The sequence below is a fragment of the Aspergillus affinis genome (genome assembly GCF_023601865.1).
Source record: "Aspergillus affinis strain CMG 70 chromosome Unknown NODE_56_length_205077_cov_90_699902, whole genome shotgun sequence".
Taxonomy (NCBI): domain Eukaryota; kingdom Fungi; phylum Ascomycota; class Eurotiomycetes; order Eurotiales; family Aspergillaceae; genus Aspergillus; species Aspergillus affinis.
Window position 1 is genome coordinate 81277 of NW_026515837.1, and position 19649 is coordinate 100925.

A 19649-nucleotide genomic window follows, 5' to 3' on the forward strand; every position below is an offset into this window, starting at 1 on the left:
GGAGGCCCTCAGGGCTGATTGATCGCCAGGGTCCAATATTTTAGGGCAGTCTTGAGTCGTTCTGGTCAACGATCCAATAATGATTGCGCACACAAGACAGACCCAGAATGACTTCATTTTCCACCCCACCTCACTTCACTCGTCTTCACACTTATTTAAATTGTATTCGTCTCACAAAGATTGAGATATCCAAAGCTTTATTGTCAATCTTCATTTTGGCTGGGCCTGATCATGAATGGTGTCGACCTCGAAAGAACCACTTCTCGGCAAGGCAATGATCCCTTCCAAACTCCCACTACCGAGCGAGATCAGAGAAGCATTGAAGGAAACTACAATGTAGATGCCTTCGAAGTCATCCCACCTGATGGTGGGTATGGCTGGGTGTGCACATTCTGCGTGTTCATGATCACTGTGCACACCTGGGGCGTGAACAGTGCATGGGGAGTGATCCTTGCCTATTTTCTGTCCAACTCAACATTCCCCGGTGCCGGTCATCTGGATTATGCATTTATTGGTGGATTGTCCATCTCCCAGTGCTTATTGATTGGACCCATCGTGACCAAGACATACAAAGCGGTCGGAACCACAATGACACTGCTGTTTGGCACAGCACTGGTCTTTGTATCTCTTTTCAGTGCATCGTATGCCACAAAGATATGGCAATTGTTTTTGTCTCAAGGGGTATGCTTTGGCTTCGGCCATTCTTCCTCCTTGGTTCTCAACTAAGAGGAGCTTTTGTATCGGCATTGCTGCCTCCGGCTCTGGGATTGGTGGTCTTACAACCGAAACCATGGGCTGGCAGATTACTTACAAGATCCTGGCATTCTGCGCGCTAGGATCCAATCTGGCGTGCTCCTTGTTACTGAAGGACCGCAAGCAATCTCAGGCTGCCATCGCTGAGCGCACGTTCAATATCCGCGATCTCAATTTCCAAGTCTGTCTGATGATCGTGTGGGGAGTCAGCACAGAGCTGGGATTCATTGCTTTGATCTACTCATTGCCATATTACGCGTCCTCAATCGGGTTAAATTCACAGCAGGGATCGGTAGCAGGTGCAATCCTGAACCTTGGGCTAGCAATCGGACGGCCTCTGACCGGCTATATCAGCGACACTTTCGGCAGAATCACGGTTTCAACGTTCATGGCAGCCTTTTGCGTTGTCTTCTGTTTTGCCATCTGGATCCCAGCACAGTCGTATGCGTCCTTGCTAATATTCGCCATTTTATCAGGAATGGTCAGTGGAACATTCTGGGGAACGATAACGCCCGTGACAGCCAAGGTGGTCGGGCTGAGCCGTCTTCTAACGTCATTTTCCATGATCTGCCTTACTCTGGTTATTCCAACCACCGTCGCTGAGCCCGCGGCACTCAGCCTGGTGGCCAGCTCTGGCTACTTGAATACCCAGGTATATATTGCATGCATGTTTGTTTTGGGCGCCCTGAGTCTTTGGATCTTGCGCTCGTGGAAATTCTATGAGATTGAACGAAAGGCGGCCCAAGAACAGGAGGAGTATATGGATCGGAAGATGCACTGGCTAGCTTTCCGAGTTTCTTTGGATGGCTTCAGCCTCGGAAGTTGTTCTTGCACGGTCGTGTGTAATTAATGACCCAGAGTCTTGCCAGTTGGAGGTAAGACATCGAATCGGGTAATCTGTGGATGGATAGATAATACCGGGGATGGCTATTTTGATGATTTAAATGAGTGAACTGAATGAAATTAAAAGTTAAGATGATCATGAAGATGGTTGTAGAATGTAGAGAGAGAGAGAGAGAGAGAGAAGAAAGATAAGAAAGCGGGCACTTATCACTCGTGACCGGCTCCACCACACGCTGCCTTCTCCCCCGTTCATCTTCCCGGTGGCAACGCCCGTAACTACTGCTGTACTCAAGTAGTACTCGGTTATTCAGATGCCTCCGGTTCGAAAATTACGCACCGATCCCATTGTTCGGGTCAGAACTGGATGCTGGAGTTGCAGACGCCGCAAGAAAAAATGCGATGAGGTCAGGCCATCCTGCGGAGGATGTGTCCGCAATAAACTCTCCTGCCAATGGCCATCCAGTGTACCCCAGAATTCATCGGCTGCAGCAACAAATGACCCAGATACTACGACCACGAATCAACACAGACTCGAGGACCAACCATCGAGCCCAGTGTCAGAGGGAGTACATCGCGACTCAGTTGGCTCCTTGGAATCTCCATCATCTGCCGATTCTCCCGCCCAACTGTCGTGCACCTCCGACTCCGCCGAGCCTGCTGCCTTACGGATCGAAGAGCATGTCTCCCCTGAACAGATTGCCCCGAGAAGGGATAGCTCAGCATCGGACCTTTCTACTTTGGCCGTTGGGGGCCTAGTGCCTCGAAGCCTATCAATGCTTCCGGGCTACAGCCAGGAATCCTTTCAATTACTGAGCCACTATCTAGCGACCACGGCTGAGTGCATGGCCAATGGGTCAACTCCCGTCAATCCATTTCTAGTACAAATCGTTCCGCTTGCTTTCACCAGTGACCTTCTTCTACAGCTCGTTCTCACGCAAAGTGCTGCTCATCGTGCATTCAGAAGCCGAAATGATTCCGATGAAATTGCTCAGAGCCACTATACGAAAGCCTTGCAGTTGTTCCGCAAAGGTGTCAACGAATTCATCAATGGCAAGGAATCCAACTCATTAATGTTGACTGTGGGGGCTCTTGTCATGTGTTTTACAGAGGTATGCACCATGTGCGACCGGTAAAGAACCTCGGCTGACCATACTTTGCTAGACGGCTAAAGGAGATATCAATGGCACGATCTTTGATCATCTATCCGCCGCCAACACGCTTTTGACGCGCTTTTTATCCCTTAGCGACGCAGCCGTGCCTAAAGAACTGAAAGATTTCGTTATTGAATATTACACTTATACGGCAGCAGTTAGCATGATATCTATCGATGCCAGGGTCAGCCATCAACTTTTGCTGAATTTTGAGTTGGAGCACCGAGCTCGCCAGCTGCTTGACTCTCAATACCTCGGCAATCTCTGTGGCTGCTGGTTGGAACTGCTGCTTTTAATTCCTTGTATATTTGACTTGGGCAGACAGTGGATGATGTACGATGCACAACCAACCATGCCGTCAGCAGACGAGATCGCCATGTATGGCTCACTACAAACGCAAATTTTGCAATGGTCACCTTACCCCACCGTCACTCCCGAGGTATTTCTGGCGGGCCGCATCTTCCAACAGGCCATGCTTCTCTACCTATACACAGCCTTGAGCTCATTCTCGCGGACTGAGAGAGGTATGCACCAAGGGTTGATGAACACCGCTATTACTGAAGGAATGTTGTACTTGAACCAGCTCTCGGCCACTGTGCGAATCAATTCTGGGCTCTGCTGGCCTATCGCCGTGATAGGATCCTGCCTATCTCAAGAAGAGCATCAAGTGGATCTACGGAACCGGCTAACTACAATGGTGAACACATTTGGTCTAGGGAATATGCATCGAACGCTTCTATTACTTGAACATATGTGGCAGATGCCTCTCGACGAAGCTGGACCATGGAACATATGCCGAGCGATGCAAAAATATCAAATATGGATCTCATTTGCATAAAGTGAATCATGGCTATTTTAATCATACAATACGGTCATCATTCGTGCGTCCTCCCCGGCATCTCATCACCCTCGCTAGAACCCCTGCAAGAACATTTATTGGCCTAGGTTCTTGGGGGCCTCAGTTGCGGGTCCCTCCGGAGTCACGTATGCCTTGGTCAAGCCACCGTCAACCACAAAATCGGCCGCATTGACGAAGCTGCTTTCGTCGCTAGCCAGGAAGATGACGGCATGGGCTTGCTCAATGGCTTCACCAAAGCGACCGGAGGGGAAGTGAACCTCACGGCGGAATCGCTTCTCCTTGTCCTCTCCAAGCCAATCCTGCAACATGGGGGTGCTGCAACGGTTAGATGAGAAGCAATGAATTGGGATGAGCAAAACTTACTTGAGAGGTGCAGGACACAGGGAATTGAAACGGAAACCTGGTCATCTTAGTACTGGTCGTTGCAGACATGAGAGAACCAACTCACCTTCCCGCGCATGCACAATTGCCAGCTCGCGAGTCATGGCCAAAACCGCACCCTTGCTGGCAGTGTAGGCCAACTGCGGAGTTGCGGCGCCCACCAGGGCGACCATGCTGGCAGTGTTGATCACACTGCCCTTCTTCTTCCCGTGTCTCCGCAAACTCTTGATGGCATGCTTGGATCCATACCACACGCCCTTGACGTTGATGTCCATGGTCAAATTCCAAATGCTCTCAGGAGTTTCTTCCGAGTCACCGTCCTTCGCGTGCATGATGCCAGCGTTGTTGAATATCACATCCAAACCACCCCATGCGTCCAGATGTGCGACGGCCGCCTCCACCTCTGCCTCCTTGGAAACATCAACCACGCGGAATTCCACCTTTCCATCGTGTTCCGGGACGGCCTGGTTCACTTTCGAGAGGGCTTTTTCGAGGCCAGGGGCACTGATGTCGGTCATGAGGACGAAGGCGCCTTCGCGCAGCATGAGGATCGTGGTTTCGAGACCGATGCCACTGAATTCGTTAGCACAATTGCTTAGCAGCGGGGTCGGAAATACACACCCGGCGGCACCGGTGACGAGGGCGTTCTTTCCAGCGAGTCTTCCAACCATTGTGCGATGTTCTTGTGTGGAATGAAAAAGATGGTATGTTATGTCGATTGTGTGGGCAGAGATAAATCGGGAATCCTAATCAAATTAATGTCTTCACTGACGAAAACAAATGCACTTTATAACCCCACCATTGCTATCGTTCATATGACCCTCCCCTGCATCCCACCACGCGGTTAAGCTGCGACCATCATTGAGTTTCCCCATTACCAAACACCAATCCGACCTCGGTTTGGTTGAGCGCGGGCCCGATAAGCGCGGACAAGCATTGAGTTGATAAGATCGACCGCGCGGTCCCGGACCGCGCTGTGGGGTTCGGTTTCAGAGGTCGACCGCGGGGTAGCTGCAAGCTCCCATGGAAAGCTTGAAAGTACGGTGGGGGTCGCGATGATGTTCCTGTTTCTGTGGAATCTTCAGGAGACATTCGCTACAGTGGATGGAGTGCGCGAATTTTGAATCGGGTTTGGGTTTGGGTTACCAGGACCACTGTTACTGTATATTGGCTTCAATGGGGACTGTTTAGATTATGTCTATAATGCCTTGAGCGAAACTACGCAGTGTAAATTTAAGAAAGCTGTGTTAGACCAGGTGGTCTTGGGATGCTTCAGGATGCCTGGTTCGTAAGGCCATTAGCCAGACGGGCGAATACATTCACAGACCGTTAATCTTCACACTTTAGGCGGCTCAAAAGAAGGCCAACACCAGCTCTCGGAGGGCATAGGAGAAAGAGCCCATTCCAAGCTGCTCCTCACCGCGGATGAGATGGTTATTCGCGGAGTCAACTCACCACAATCCACCGACCCACTCCAATCTTCGAGCGCGGTCTCCTAATCAACTAGGTCACGCCCGCATGGAGGATCGTAACCTATAACTACTTATCGGACTGAGAGTCACTTCTGCAACTGTCCATACTCTCACCACAGCACAACCATGTCTAACACAATCCGCACCCTTTCTCCATCCACCAACAAGCTCCTCTACGAGCACCCGGGCACCTCCTTCGACGAGGCCCGCCAGCTCGCCATCTCCGCCCAAGATGCCCAAAAATCATGGAAACAGGTTCCTCTATCGGAGCGCAAGGCCATCATTCTCAAGGCGCTGGAACTCATTGACGCCAATAAGCAATTTCTCGCAGAAGAGCTGACGACTCAAATGGGTCGCCCCATTGCCTACACAACCAAGGAGATCGACACCTTGCGCCTACGCGCCGACTATCTCCTTGGAATCGCCGACGATAGTCTGAAGGATCTCCCCGGTCAGCCGCAGGATGGGTTCAGGCGATTTCTGAAGAAGGAGCCTGTCGGAGTCGCGTTTATTGCGACAGCGTGGAATGTATGCCCCTCTTCTTCTGAGCTTCGTCTAAATTGGAAAATAATGAACCGTTTACTCACAATAGTCGTCCTAATATAGTACCCCTACCTCATCACAATCAGCACCATCCTCCCCGCCCTCCTATCTGGAAACGCCGTCCTCCTCAGGCCCTCCCCTCAGACACCTCTTGTCGGTGAACGCTTCCTCTCCTTCTTCACGCAAGCCGGTCTCCCGCCCAACCTCTTCCAGCTCGTCCACTGCGGCTCGCTCGACGTGCTCGACCAGATCGTCACCCTCCCCCAAATCAACCTCATCTCATTTACCGGCTCCACCGAAGGCGGACTGCGTATCCGCGAAGCCACAGCCCGTCGCGTCGTCCCTGTGAACCTAGAACTCGGCGGCAATGATCCAGCCTACGTGCGTCCGGACGCAGACCTCCTATACGTCGCAGCACAGCTAGTCGACGGCGCGGTGTTCAGTTCCGGACAGAGCTGCTGCGCCGTTGAACGGGTGTACGTCCACGCAGATGTCCACGATGCGTTTGTGAAGGAGGTGCAAAAGGAATTAGCGACGTATGTTCTATCTATCCCTTTAGCCTCAAGCCCCCACATTCTTCTCAGAGAGCTCACGAAATGAAAAGATACAAACTCGGCGACCCCTTCGATAAAACCACCACCACCGGCCCCGTAATCTCCCAACAAGCCGTCAAAAACATCAATTCACACATCGCCGACGCACTCTCCAAGGGCGCCGTCGACGCCACCCCCGAGAACGCAACGTTCTCGGCTCCCCCGCCAGACGGCAACTACGTTGCGCCTAAAGTCCTGATCAACGTCTCGCATGACATGCGCACCATGCGCGAGGAGACCTTCGGGCCCGTGATGCCCATCATGAAAGTTGCATCGGACGACGAGGCGGTGGCGCTGATGAATGATACCGATTTCGGCCTGACGGCGAGTATCTGGACGAAGGATGTTGGCGCTGGGGAGGCGTTGATGGAGAAGTTGGAGGCGGGCACCGTGTTTGTGAATCGCTGTGACTATCCGAGTCCGGTATGATTTAACCTCTCCCTTCCCCAGAAGATTGGATTTGCAGTGTGGAATGATTGCTAACTTGGCTGGTTTGTAGGATCTGGCGTGGATCGGGTGGAAGAATTCGGGACTGGGATGCACGTTGGGACCGCATGGTTTTGATGCTTTTTACAAGTTGAAGAGCTTCCATATTAAGGAACAGCAGGCCTGATTTAGTTATTAAATAGATGTGATTATGGGTTTACTTCTTTTGATATCTGGTGATTTATGAGATTGTTGTACAGCTTTTTTTTCGCTTCGTGTCAGGCTGTTGGATGTGCATTTTGTTTGCTCAGTGCTTGCAGATATCTGAATGAGTATGTTTACGACGTCACTGCCCTATCTACCGACCCTAAATACTTTATTCAACCGGTGGTCTGTATTCCCCAGCGAGCCATGATGCGCGATCCCACCCGGTATCAGGATCCACGTGAGCTCTCGCAAGATCTCAGAAAAGCACTCTCCAAGTGTCCCAGAATCGGCCCCTTTGCAAATTGGTCTTCATCTCAACTGCCCTATTTCGGTATCAGCAAGTATGGCCTGATAGGTACCTCCGCTCCTTGCGCTGCATGAATTTCGAATGGCCACGGGGTCTAAAATCTGACACTGTGAAACATGCATAAGTTATTTCACTCAGCCTTATCTCAGTAAGCTCAGCTGCTCGCGCCAACCCGTTTCAGAAATAATGCGAAATAATCTCAATCAGTTTGAAATATCTGACCGATCGGTAGGATTGCTCGCGTATATACTACTAGCCCTAATGATTGAGTGGTATCGGTGCAATCCGGGCCCCGGAGTCGGTTCTAACAGAGAATTTGTCCGGCCAATATCTACTTGCAGGTTGCGTCCACTTGTAATACTGAGGCCATTCATTCCTCTACATTCTGACATCGAAGCCTGATTATCCCGTCTCGCCGAAATGAGCTGACTCGGCTGATGGTGCTAGCTGCATCAAGGCTATGTTCGGTCAGACATACCCCGCAGAGCTCCCTCTTGATTAAACCCCCTTACAGGTGGTTAAAATCGAAAAAATCTGTTTAATATGCACCTTGTGAAAAAAAAAAAAAAAAAAAAAACAAGCAATTTTTTGAGCAGCCGGTGGGGGCGAAGAAGCCTCGCAGCGGGATATCAGCCAGCCAGATGGGTGGGTGTCAGGTTTATCAATCTTCTCTTTTAAACGCTTTTAACTCCCACCTCGCGCTACAATTATGGCAATGCGCATACCGAAAGATTAATTGTCGATATCATGGCCTCCAGCGACGCAGGAGTAGATCTGTGTGCCTACCCCGCGGGGACGCCACCAAGCGTCTAACCTAGTTAATCCACCCTCACTAGCTGCGACTACGATCGCGGTGACGACGGTGACTCTGGTCTGGGCTGTAGCTCTCACGGGAGCCAGAGTGTCTACGAGATTTCGCAAGCTGGGTTTGGCTGATTGTGCGTTGTACGCGACGAGCTTGGCTGCATCAGTGCTAAGCTAACCGGTCGGTTAGACTTCGCGATCATAGCTTTGGCGTTATCAGCAGCATATGTCGGTTTGATTTTAGCAAGTGAGAATACACGATGAAGATACTTCCAGAAATGTGTTAACCACTCGCTACAGTGTTGAAGTTTTCCCGGCATCAGTGGGATATTCCCGCCTGTTAGTATAATGGCAGCTATACGAAGGTACGGTCTTTCCCTCCCTCTCAACACTGTACCTAGTGGAAACACCTCGAAGCTCACTAATAGAATAAACCAGATTCTATACGCCTCAGGGACTGTATTAGCCCCCACAATATTCTTCGCCAAGTGCTCCATCTTTCTCCTATATCTAGAGATCTTCACCATCCATCAGGCCATACGAATCGCCATCTGGGTCGGGATGGTGTTCACCTTCCTGTACTGGGCAGGCATTCCACTGATGAGCTATTTCAATGCACCACACATCGGCGAAACATGGGAAGAGTTACTCTTCAACGGCAGGCCCCATCGCTTGACCTATTGGGGCGTTCTCCAGGGGGTATGCTCCGTGGTGTTGGACATATACATCTTTATCTTGTCACTTCCGCTGCTGGCGCAACTGCAAATGCCGAACAGCCGGCGGCTACAGTTATTTGTGATTTTCTCTACAGCTCTGATGTAGGTCTTTGCTTCTATCTTTTGGGAGGCATTCCTCCCAGAAAAAAAAAAAGAGAAATCAGAATGTTGACATTGCAAACTTCGACAGGGGTGTCGTTGCCAGTGTCTGCGCACTCGTCTATCGAGTGCATCTGGCTGTAATCTTTACACATTTTATTTGCCCGACTCTCCAGGCATCAACAGCAGATGGGTTTTTGATGAGCCATCGTTCGAGCCTGACAGGCATAGCAGGTCAGACCACGGTATTAGATCCGATACAGACTGCTGGGACCCCATCATTTGCCTCAATTAGTACCTCGTCCTCGTCCCCCGGCTCAATTCCACGCAGTACGCATGACCCATCAGCCAACGAAGGAACAGAACCTACCCCATCAATCCCATCCACAGCAGCAGGGAAAACACCTCTAACCTGCCCGAACTCGCCTCAGATGTCGTCTGCGGCGTCCACGCATACTGTAAAACTCACTTCGGGTGATATTGTCACATTCGACCGCAAATCTCTGAATGCTTCTGTCGGCGATCATGTCCTCTTTAAGTCAACAGATGGATCCCTTTTTCTTTTCAATACTACATTTGAAGATCCGTATCTTCGAATCCGGCAGATCAAAAATGAAGGCCAGGACACTGTACTCTATGAGGTACATACTACCAGCCCTACCTGGTTCCTCGCATACAATTCCGCTGAAACCTGTCGATGTTACCTACCGTCACATTTTGCCCTCAATCCAGGAGTCCACTCTGGCCAGTTTTTCGACGCAATCAAATACAAATCTGTATACTTCTCAAAGACCACGGCGCAACCCACTAGGTCAACAACTACGGAAATAGTGGTAGTTACTGTATAGCCATATTAGGCCATATATAAATTCAACATGCCAATACATGACATCCGTGAGTCTACCGCAAAGTAAACTATAAAAACGAGATATATTCTACTAATCTCAAGTTAAGTTGTGTTCAGCCTAGATAGAGACTGCGTGTCATACATTGCTGGCCAGTATTCAAAGGGAGTACTCATTTTAATTGGTAACGGATGAGAAAACATTTTTGATATCCTATCAGTCGAAAAGGACTCATAAAATGGATCTTGGCTAATGACCATCAATGTTATGAAATAGTTAAAACATTTTTGAATGAGAGGATATCGAATTCCGAAGTCTCCAGTCTCCCTCGTTCTTGCCGTCTACTAGTTACATCGCTTCGGCCACTTTTCCTTCTCAAAGATATTCCTAGTTATCCACAAATTAGAAACCATTTCTACGTTAGGGCACTATATTTCCGACAAACAAAGCAGCATTCGGACTGTAATTCAAATATTACTCAATTACTTTCTTGTTTTGCCGCGCCTTTCACTTTTCATCAGATGGGACTGCGTACAAAGCATGCCAATTTCGTTCTCATAACTCCCTAATCAAGAAGAAGTGTGACCATCGCACATACAACATGTCTTCATTTTATGCCAGCGTTATCGGATCCCTGCCACAGGACGCGGCTTGGAACTGCGATATTACTCTTGGACAACACTGTGTCCCTTCAATCCTTGGCATAAAGCGACAGATATCATTTTACTAATGATTCTTCGTAGCTATTATTTCCATGGAACCTGGGGAAAGTCGAGATGGCGCACGTCGTATTCATTCCTTGAAAATATTGGGATCAGTTACTTCAAGTCGCTGTCATTATTACGCAATTTAATGGCAATCAAGGGATGCGCGCCTCTGTTGAACAGCACGGTAGCAAATTCGGATTCCCAATTTACAATGCAACGGATAAAGCTATCTGCCCTCGTGAGTTCTTTGTGTCGATTTGGGCGCCAATTTGAAGGCCTTCCTAGGCTTGGAGCTGTGGACTCACGTCCAGAGTGCGTTTGCGTCCATTGCCTCCAACCAGTACTTGGCCTTGAGTCAACTTATTCGCCATCCTAGATCCCAGCATATCATAGTCGATGGCTATGCGGCCTCCCCCCCAAACCGCTAATAAGCAGTGTGTTAATGCAGAATCGAGGGCTTGGCTCCACTTGGGCATTCACCCCTCTTCGGCATCTATATACGCGCTGACCTCAGTGCTCTTCCTCATCCATTTCCTCCTAATGTACAGCTCTAAACTGCCCAAGGAGCCCCGTTCGTAGAATGAATTTGGCCGCCTGAGCCGCCAACCTGGGCGTGTTCAGTATCGTTTTCGCGTTTACTTCTAACCTTCCTTCTGGTCTCTCCAGATCCTGCTTGCGTAGGTTTTTGAAGAGTGGGTATGCGAGAAGGACGTGCCGCACGGTCTGGGTAACCGCCCACAGCGGCAGTTTACGTCCTGCATATCCGGCACCCCACGTTGATATAATAGTATGCTTAGAATCTGCTTTATCGGGGTCGGCATTAGTTCACATACTTATCCACCCGTGCGGGCTTGTCTGCCAGTCTTTTCCATCTGGGCGTTTATTGTCTCTCGGGTTCTAGATTCTACCGTCGAACGAAGAAGTCTCTGTTGGATCGGCCCAGGCGCTGTGGCATCTTACCCCAAGTCGTATGAGTGCGACTGACTGGAGGCCATGCTCTGTTGGCTCTCTGGTCAATCAATCAATCAATCAATCATCAATCAAAATTCTATTAACCTGATGAAGCCTATCTATTGAAACAACAGGCTATGCAGGCGCTTCGCCGAATGAAGCAGAATCTCGAGCCCTTACGCCATGTAAGCTCACAAACGCAGCAGATAAATCAAGAAGTAACGCAATTAAACTGGCTGCCACTCGCCTGTTGCAGCCTACTGCGCGTCCTGACGCTGTCTTTCCTTCCGCCTCGTTCTATATAGGTGGTTCGTGAGTGGTATGCGTCACTGGTAGCGGCCTGACCTAGGCCGCCCCCTAAAGTTCCATATAACCATCGTCTTCCTCGCCTAGTTCGAGTCCTTCTAGCAGGTTGGTGGGCTCTGGAGCCTCCTCATCATCCTCTTCGTCCAGTCGAGTGAATCGGAATTGTTGAAGGAGGCCTGTTTGTTGCATAAATTCGGCGATATAACGGATCGCCTGCGGGTATGCTATAACTGCGTCGTAATCCTGTATTCGCCCACGCAGTCCCTCTATCTGATTGAGGTAATCCATCATTATCCTCCGGCCGGCCGTATGCAGCGAGCACTCCAGAAGGACGTGCCTAGGGGTCTGGGACCCTAGGTTACAGGCGCACCGGTCGGAGTCAACCTGTTTGATCTTGTAAAGGAAGTGCCTTAATCCTATCCTCATAGTGCGCATGTGAATAATAATCAAGGTGTGCGGCTTACTGAGATGCTCGTAGAGCCGTAGATCTTTCTTGTCTGGTTTAGACAGTAGCCGCCTCGTCGGCCTGCCTACTTTCTGCCTTTCCCACTGCTTTGTCCATTCCGTACGCAAGCGTTGGCGGATATCTCTTTTAGCTGCAGCTGCGAGCCGTATAATCGGTTGATCCCGCGGCCTTACTGAGCTTAGTTCAACTCCTCTTATTGCAGCCTCCTTGGCTTTCTTGTCCTCCTATTCGTTTCCTTCTACCCCGATGTGAGCGGGGATCCAACGCAGTTCAGCATCCTTCAGGCCCTCGCTCCGCAGGGCCCTAATCCTCTGAATCACAACACTCAGCAGCTTTTCCAGGAGTTATCCGGTCGGCTGCTATGAAACAGGAAGGCGGCGGTTGACAGTTGACAAGACCGGCTGGACGGTAAGACATGAAATTTTCCAATCAATTACGGACCATCTGTACAAGGCTGTGCCTATGGCATTATTAGTCTACACTACTATGGCATTTTTGCACATAACGCAACATGAATGGACGCGATTTGCCAGGGCATCATTTTACTCTGGCGACCCACTTCAGGGACATCGTCCGATCAGGTATAACTTCTTCAAAAAGGACCAAGAACGGTCGCATCCCGTTCTAGATGCTTGACTGACTGGCGGCTCGCCGGCGAGCCGCGTCCCTAACCTACAGCTACATACCAGCGGGGTATTCCAGAAACAACCGTGTCTGCAGATCAGAAGACGGCTGCGGTTTAAGATACCCGGGCAAACGACGGCATTGCTGACGATCCCCCTTCCCTAGTCCCACTCCATCTTGCCTGGGCAATCACCACGGTTGTGGTGGGTTGAATGGTGGTCGGGCGTGATCTATGGGTATCTGAAATGATTTGCTATCCATGCGATTATCTCACTTCCTTCCTTCAACTGCTGGAAATAGTGTTTGGTTAATCTTTTCTTGCCGGCGCGATAAATGCTCCTGGCTTATAAGAAAAGCGAGCCGAAGTAAAACGAGTGTAGCTCACTGGCCGTGTTATCGACGACGGCGACTCCAACCGTGTGTTCATGATTCCGGTGACTGCTGGTGCGTAAGTGATTGCTGTTGCAGAACAGCTTCTCGACCACTGGCCATTACATCTAAGATTCTACCTCTTTTTTAATCCTGTTCATTAACCCGACAAATAAGCTTTCCTGAACAACCGCTATCGACGTATTGACTGCTCTCACGCATTGACACCGGTGGACAAGATTCAGACTTCGAAGCGTCCAAGATCCCCTCATATAATGAATTACTGGGCAAATTCCAGACTGCAGCGTTGGTCAGCTGAAATAATAAATTCAGAGCAGCCAAGATGGCCACATCATACTATTTTTCTGTTCTATAAAGTTCCGATGCCACTGCTCGCCGATTACGCAAGGTGACGCGTTACATCCAACGAAAACTAGCGATATCTACGAGCCAAACGTAGGTATTGCTTGCCATGTCCTATGGCGCCCTTTTGACCCCAATCGGCAAGTCCACCGACCTTGTCTTCCCGTCGGATGAAGTCTCACCAGAAGTTCGACCCCCAGCTGCCGACCAACAAAACAACCTTGAGACAAGCCATGAACTATGCCCTGTGTTATCGCCCGAGTCTCGCTATACGTTCCATGAGACACTGCCATGGCAAGTTTTCTCGAGGAACGAAGACGCGGGCGCAGTAGCCTTTCAACTTCTTCAAGATAACTGGTATGTATTCAAACATCTGTACCTCGACACCTGGGTGCAGCAGGCAATGGGAAGATCGCCGGCTGCAATTGTAGCCTTCAACACATATTATAATCGATTGAGCTATTCTCTGCTCCACTTTCTCGGCCAGTACCCGGAGGAGATCGAGAAATATACAGCCGTTGTCACGGTCAGTCCCCACCAAACTCTAGCGAGGTAACCGCATCTCACCTGTTTTTCAGCTGATCCGGCGTAATGATCTGTTTTTATCTATGGCGATATCTTATGCTGTTCGCTGTCGTATGACACTTGAACCTTTTGAACCTCTCACCCTGAATGTCGATTGCATTCTTCTTCCTCTCAAGGCGATCCTTTCCAACCCGGACAAGCACATCATTCGACGGCTGACAGCTCTTGAGGTCCGTTATCGCCGCTATCTAGCTAGTCCAACCTTGGCCCAGGGCGACGAGTTCCCTATCAACACCGAGTTTCTAATTCAGATCAGCGAAAGCTCACCCGACACAGTGGCTCTACAACTTAGTGCAGTTGCCCTGCGTGAATTCCATCAATTGAGCCTCCACAGCGTGCAGGCAAAGACCGGTGCTCTGCCTCGGCTTGGTATCAGATGGGACCGCCTGTGCCGCGAGACAGAAGAGGCAGCCGTGGTTCCGGAGCTGGGTGGTGCACTGCAGTCTTTAGTACTGGTGACTGAGAACCGGTCCCCGTAACACAGCACTTCTTATTAATAACTTGTAATAGGACCTTTACAATCTGCGCAATTTCTTCGCCCTTACCGCCGTCTTAAGTGGATTGTCACTGGCTGGTCAGCGGCCAGAACCTATCAACCACCTCTTTGACTTTGTCAATAGTGAAGGAAATTATAGGCGCTATAGGACCACTGTCCATGAGAAGCCATCTCTCCCTTTCCTCTATCCGTTGATTATCGATTACACACGAGGCAACCAGAAGGCTCTCCAGGATATATTCGGCTTTCTCCATTACCATCACTTCCTCAAGGAGACGAAAGAACGTATACCCCACCACTGTCTTGAGTGACGCCGTGTATGAACCTGTACACGGCCTTTTGGGAGCTCATACCAGAATACCTCGCGTGATACCAACTACCCATTCGGATATCTACCGCAAATGCAAGATGTGGTCCGTATATCAGCCCGGAGCCAGTATTCCTGCTTTTGTGTGTGACGAGTCCAATACCAGGAAGGGAATATCTTCGGTGTAGGCGTGCTGTATGTGTATATTTTACTATTATGTACTATTCTTGGCGAGTTTTGTGCTAGGAGTCGAAATCCAACGCGCGATTTTGCGAGGTCTAATTGCATGTCTCATGCATAGCTTTCCCGAAACCTGCCTTGCAGGCCTGGCTTCCTTACAGTAACGTTCTTATCAACGCCTGCCTTTTTGCGTGCAAGAAAAGAAAAGCAAAAAAGAAAAAGAAAAAGAAAAAGGCGGCCAGAACCATATAATCCCGCTGTTTCAACCCATACATCTCGTTCCGCCTATGCTCCATTCTTCTTGCTGCGACGCTCTCGTATACATATGAGTTTTGCCCGCAACACCAATTTGGCTGAATTCACTAATCCTGACCCTTAACCCCCAATTTAACCCGACATTAAACAACTTTCCTTTCCTTTCCCGACCACCTAATCACAAATTCTTATGACCGCATGTCAGGCCAAGGACTCCAGTTCTAGCAATTGCACAATTGGCCAACGGGACAGGCGGTAAAATGATCCCATGGCCTGGGTTCGTGGTTGGAAAGGCCAAACAGGGTACGGTAAAACTGACTAAACAAGCTGGAATGGGAAGCTTGGGTAGACTGTGTTTTAACGAGCGTGAGGTTCTTGCCGTTAGACGGACAATTCACCACCTGACTGCCTAAATTGGCGACCGGCTGATTTCCATTGAAATCATAGGTCAAGGAACGAGAAATGTCGCGAATATCACCAGAAAATGAACCCATTAAGTATCATTGCTTCTTTTGTCTTTTCTACAGGTTCTTCCCTTCTACCCAGGCGAGCAAGCCCGCAGATCTTCGCATTAACAAATGTAAGATGAAGATCTAGGTCTCCTGTCTTTGGGCTGCCGATCTCTGCTGGACGATTGTGATCATTGGATCTACACCGGGGGCTCGTTGTCTCGCTGTCCCTTCTGGCTTGCATGCCCCGACCGTAAATCCAGACCGGTCTTCAACCACCCCGACTTAAGTCTGCTGTGGATCGAACACCTTCCTGGTTCTCTCTCGCGGGACCAAGAGTCCATGCGGCCTAGGATCTGCTCGCAGTAGACCTCGCCATATTGCTTTTTCGGGTACCCATGGGTTACCTGCAAACCCGCCAAGAACCCAAAGCTCCGTATTTTATGGTAATGTGTATGAAATATTGGAATATTAATATGTGCAGGTGTGTTATATGTGTATAGTTTACCGTTATCTACTTTTCTTGGCGGGTTTTGGGTCAAAGGTCGAAACCCAACCCGCGTTTTGGCGAGGTCTAATTGTACGTCATAGGGCTCTCGGCAGCCGTAGGAAATATGGTTGGCTAGTCAATAGGAACCAATACCTAATTCTGTAGTTTTGTAAACAACCTAGTGCCGACTATGTACTGTAGACATTAGGTGGATTGAATCACGAGAACCCGGGAAAGTCCAGTATATTCATGTACCTCAGGGCACCACATCGCAATATAGCGATAGCTAGGGCTTACGCTTCAACACATAACGGAAATTGGAGAATAGAAGATCATCTGACTAACAAGCTGCTCGGCAATGGATTTACCCAGGCATTTAACCGAAGAGAGCACATGCCTTTTCCACTCAAGAATCCAGTAAGATTAAGGTTTGAATTTCGCGGGATATTGAAAGGGAGTATCTTCGGAAGAGCTGAGAGTTAACCTTTTGTGTAGAAAGGACTCATATCTAGTGCATCCTAGTCAGGAGCGAGCGGGGAAATGGCGACAAGGCTGTGCTGTGTGATTGCATGCATATCGCGGAGCGAGACGGAGGCCATCTCAGCCAGCCACTTCCATTACTGAATAAGAAAAATACTATGGAGTGTTCTGTACAATATTACTAGGTCTATTTACACTAATACCATCTAGTACAGTAACTTATTAATAACTCTTATTACCATATATTAATTCGAAACATTTTAGTAGGGAGGAGTCTAACGTGGCCGGATTCCTGAGCATCACATTAAGGTCATATCGCACAACCCGAAAAAAAAAAAGCTTTCAGCCCTTTGTCTTCCTGGATGGTGGATTCGCTGGGTGACAGGCAGTTCCGATACGTCCGTAGTCTGTCCTGTAATGTGATCAGGATCTTACTGACGGAAGAAACCTTCCTACGTTAAATAGAAACACACTCAAATCACTTTCAATGCTAATAGAAGTAATAATAATAATACTACTACACTGCAATGTCTCCCACCATCACCAAATCATATGGAAGCATCAACTTCTTGACGTTGATCATCTGCTTTCCTGGGGCAAAGATGTTCTGCGTCCGGAAGAAGTTCAGTTGTGGCATGTGCAGATCAAAGGTGTCCAACTGGAAGTTGATGAGGCCAGTGATGTTTTCATGGTCGCTGCTAACTGTCGGTTGATTGTCTGTGCCAAATCTGACACTGGTGTTTATTGTGTTCCCGCTTATTTGGGCAAAGTCCGTTTTATGCTAAAGAAATGTCAGTTATAGAGAAGTTCATGAGCCGCAGTAATGGGGGAATCTTACATTTTTGATTGTAGCATTTACGTTGACGTGATACTCCATAGGTATAGGGGCCCGACCTACGTGGGGGTAATACGTATATGTGACTTGTCCAGATAAATCCCACTTCCACGATGCTTTAGGTGTCAGGTCATCTGCATCATCTTCGACAGTGAGCACCAACGGGTGTTTGTCCATGTCCACGTTCAATTTCTCAAATATTTGGTCGAACGCATGACTGCGAAAATCCTTGCATTTGATCACTTTGTTCTTGTCGTAACGCAATTCCAGCTTCAATCCGTTGTTGACCGTCATGCTTTGGACAGGCTTGGTCTTGGAGAGGCTCGGGCATAGTTTCTTGATGTTCTCCAACAGGTATGCTTGGAGGAACAGCTGCCGTGAGATGATTATAGTGGCATGGTACTCCCTGGGCACTGGGGTGACATGCTGCACATGTTCGAAACCGAACTGTGGAGGATTGTTTCCTAGCCCTTTAGTGCCTCCCATGGTGTGGATGAAGACATTCAAAACACCGGGCTGACATGAAAAAACAAATGACGACGGTGTGAGGAGATTGCTACCAGAGCTGTTGGAGCTTTGAGAGCTATTGGACACCTCTGCTATGCTATAATCAATCCATTGGAGCTTGTCGTGCGCTGCAAACCATTTTTGGGCCTCGGTGACAAGTTGATACAACTCATTGGTCATGGCCTCGTCGGATTTATCTTTCGCCAGGCATTGCCAATTTGAATTCTGAGTGTCAAAATTAAAAGTGATATAGTATGAGCTCTTCGCGTTGTCATCGAAATGGAAGATACTGCCACTCGTCTGGCTCAGTTAGCGCCATAAAGGAAGACCGGGAAGGATCAAAGCTGCTCGCATACCTGGGAATTCGAACCGTCCCCTTTCATTCCCTTGATCTGGCACCGGACTTTAAAACTATAGTGGCCCTCTGGGATTTTGATGGCATCCTCGGGTTTGTCGTCTGAGGCACGGCTCGTGCCACTGATTGGCATAGTCAAGTAAACAAATCCAGCAGCGGTATCAAAGTTGAGATCAGGGGCATGGAATTTGATATTGTACAGCTGAGTGTAGGCATGTTTGCCATGTCCCAGGGGCTGCTTGAGGGGAACATTAGTGAAACGGTTCGAGGCACCCCAGCTTTTCTTCAAAAATTGATTCAGTTGCTTCTCCGAATACGAGACTAAGATGTCCCATCCGTCCGTGGTGGTCTTATTCTTGAGCTCTTGGTGGAGGTCTTTGACCGGAAGAGACTTAGTCATTCTGGATGAAAGTTGAGAAAAGGGTATCTGATACTGCCAAAAAAAGAAAGAAAAGAAAAGAAAAGAATACCTTGACTGTCTCTTGGTCTCTTGGGTTGCTGGGACCTATTTGTGTTACTCTAACTACCTTTGAGCATGTTTCTTTTCCTTATGTTGACCATGCACAGTCCTTGGTGCCCACCTACTACTACCCATTCTGGTTGACTGCAGTAGTTTGGATAATACAAATCCATACCCATTCTCAGCTCGGTGGGGTTCAGCCGCGATCTTGGCCTCGAAGTGGAGACTGAAAGGTTGCAGCAGGGATATCAAATACTAGCGGTTCAGGTGGAACGTACTAAAGAGATCACCGCGGTCAACCCGAATACTACGTAGTACGTACTCCGTACTCCTGGTGAACTTCGTCCGAGGTTGCATCAACATGTGAAATTGCCCTTGACCAAGTGACCGGCTGCGTTAAGTCGAAGGAGATTCCCCACCGACACGTACCACCCCTGGCTTGTACATGCGGAGTGGCGGAATCCC

The 19649-nt window shown here is 49.1% G+C and overlaps 6 protein-coding genes across 6 annotated transcripts; 3 read left to right on the forward strand and 3 right to left on the reverse strand.

Moving 5' to 3' along the window:
* Positions 1-231: 231 nt before the first annotated feature.
* On the forward strand, positions 232-3494 carry KD926_008504 (MFS general substrate transporter; the record flags this gene model as incomplete). Its single annotated transcript, XM_053101236.1, has 6 exons — positions 232-615; positions 680-1546; positions 1612-1628; positions 1976-2705; positions 2758-3271; positions 3331-3494. 6 exons carry the CDS (start codon positions 232-234, stop codon positions 3492-3494), a joined length of 2676 nt encoding a protein of 891 aa, XP_052955162.1.
* Positions 3495-3680: 186 nt separating this feature from the next.
* On the reverse strand, positions 3681-4658 carry KD926_008505 (oxidoreductase, short-chain dehydrogenase/reductase family; the record flags this gene model as incomplete). The annotated part of the gene is made up of 4 exons (XM_053101237.1): positions 3681-3921; positions 3970-4006; positions 4055-4560; positions 4609-4658. 4 exons carry the CDS (start codon positions 4656-4658, stop codon positions 3681-3683), a joined length of 834 nt encoding a protein of 277 aa, XP_052955163.1.
* A 927-nt stretch (positions 4659-5585) lies between these two features.
* KD926_008506 (aldehyde dehydrogenase family protein) lies at positions 5586-10002 on the forward strand (the record flags this gene model as incomplete). The annotated part of the gene is made up of 9 exons (XM_053101238.1): positions 5586-5987; positions 6066-6538; positions 6607-7018; positions 7095-7138; positions 7342-7466; positions 8372-8473; positions 8530-8567; positions 8778-9157; positions 9246-10002. The coding sequence occupies 9 exons, from the start codon at positions 5586-5588 to the stop codon at positions 10000-10002; spliced, it is 2733 nt and encodes a 910-aa protein (XP_052955164.1).
* Positions 10003-12014: 2012 nt separating this feature from the next.
* KD926_008507 (uncharacterized protein) lies at positions 12015-12398 on the reverse strand (the record flags this gene model as incomplete). The annotated part of the gene is made up of 1 exon (XM_053101240.1): positions 12015-12398. The coding sequence occupies one exon, from the start codon at positions 12396-12398 to the stop codon at positions 12015-12017; it is 384 nt and encodes a 127-aa protein (XP_052955165.1).
* Positions 12399-13894: 1496 nt separating this feature from the next.
* Positions 13895-15177, forward strand: KD926_008508 (uncharacterized protein; the record flags this gene model as incomplete). The annotated part of the gene is made up of 3 exons (XM_053101241.1): positions 13895-14311; positions 14364-14825; positions 14881-15177. 3 exons carry the CDS (start codon positions 13895-13897, stop codon positions 15175-15177), a joined length of 1176 nt encoding a protein of 391 aa, XP_052955166.1.
* A 2367-nt stretch (positions 15178-17544) lies between these two features.
* KD926_008509 (uncharacterized protein) lies at positions 17545-19124 on the reverse strand (the record flags this gene model as incomplete). Its single annotated transcript, XM_053101242.1, has 3 exons — positions 17545-17808; positions 17866-18669; positions 18726-19124. 3 exons carry the CDS (start codon positions 19122-19124, stop codon positions 17545-17547), a joined length of 1467 nt encoding a protein of 488 aa, XP_052955167.1.
* Positions 19125-19649: the final 525 nt, after the last annotated feature.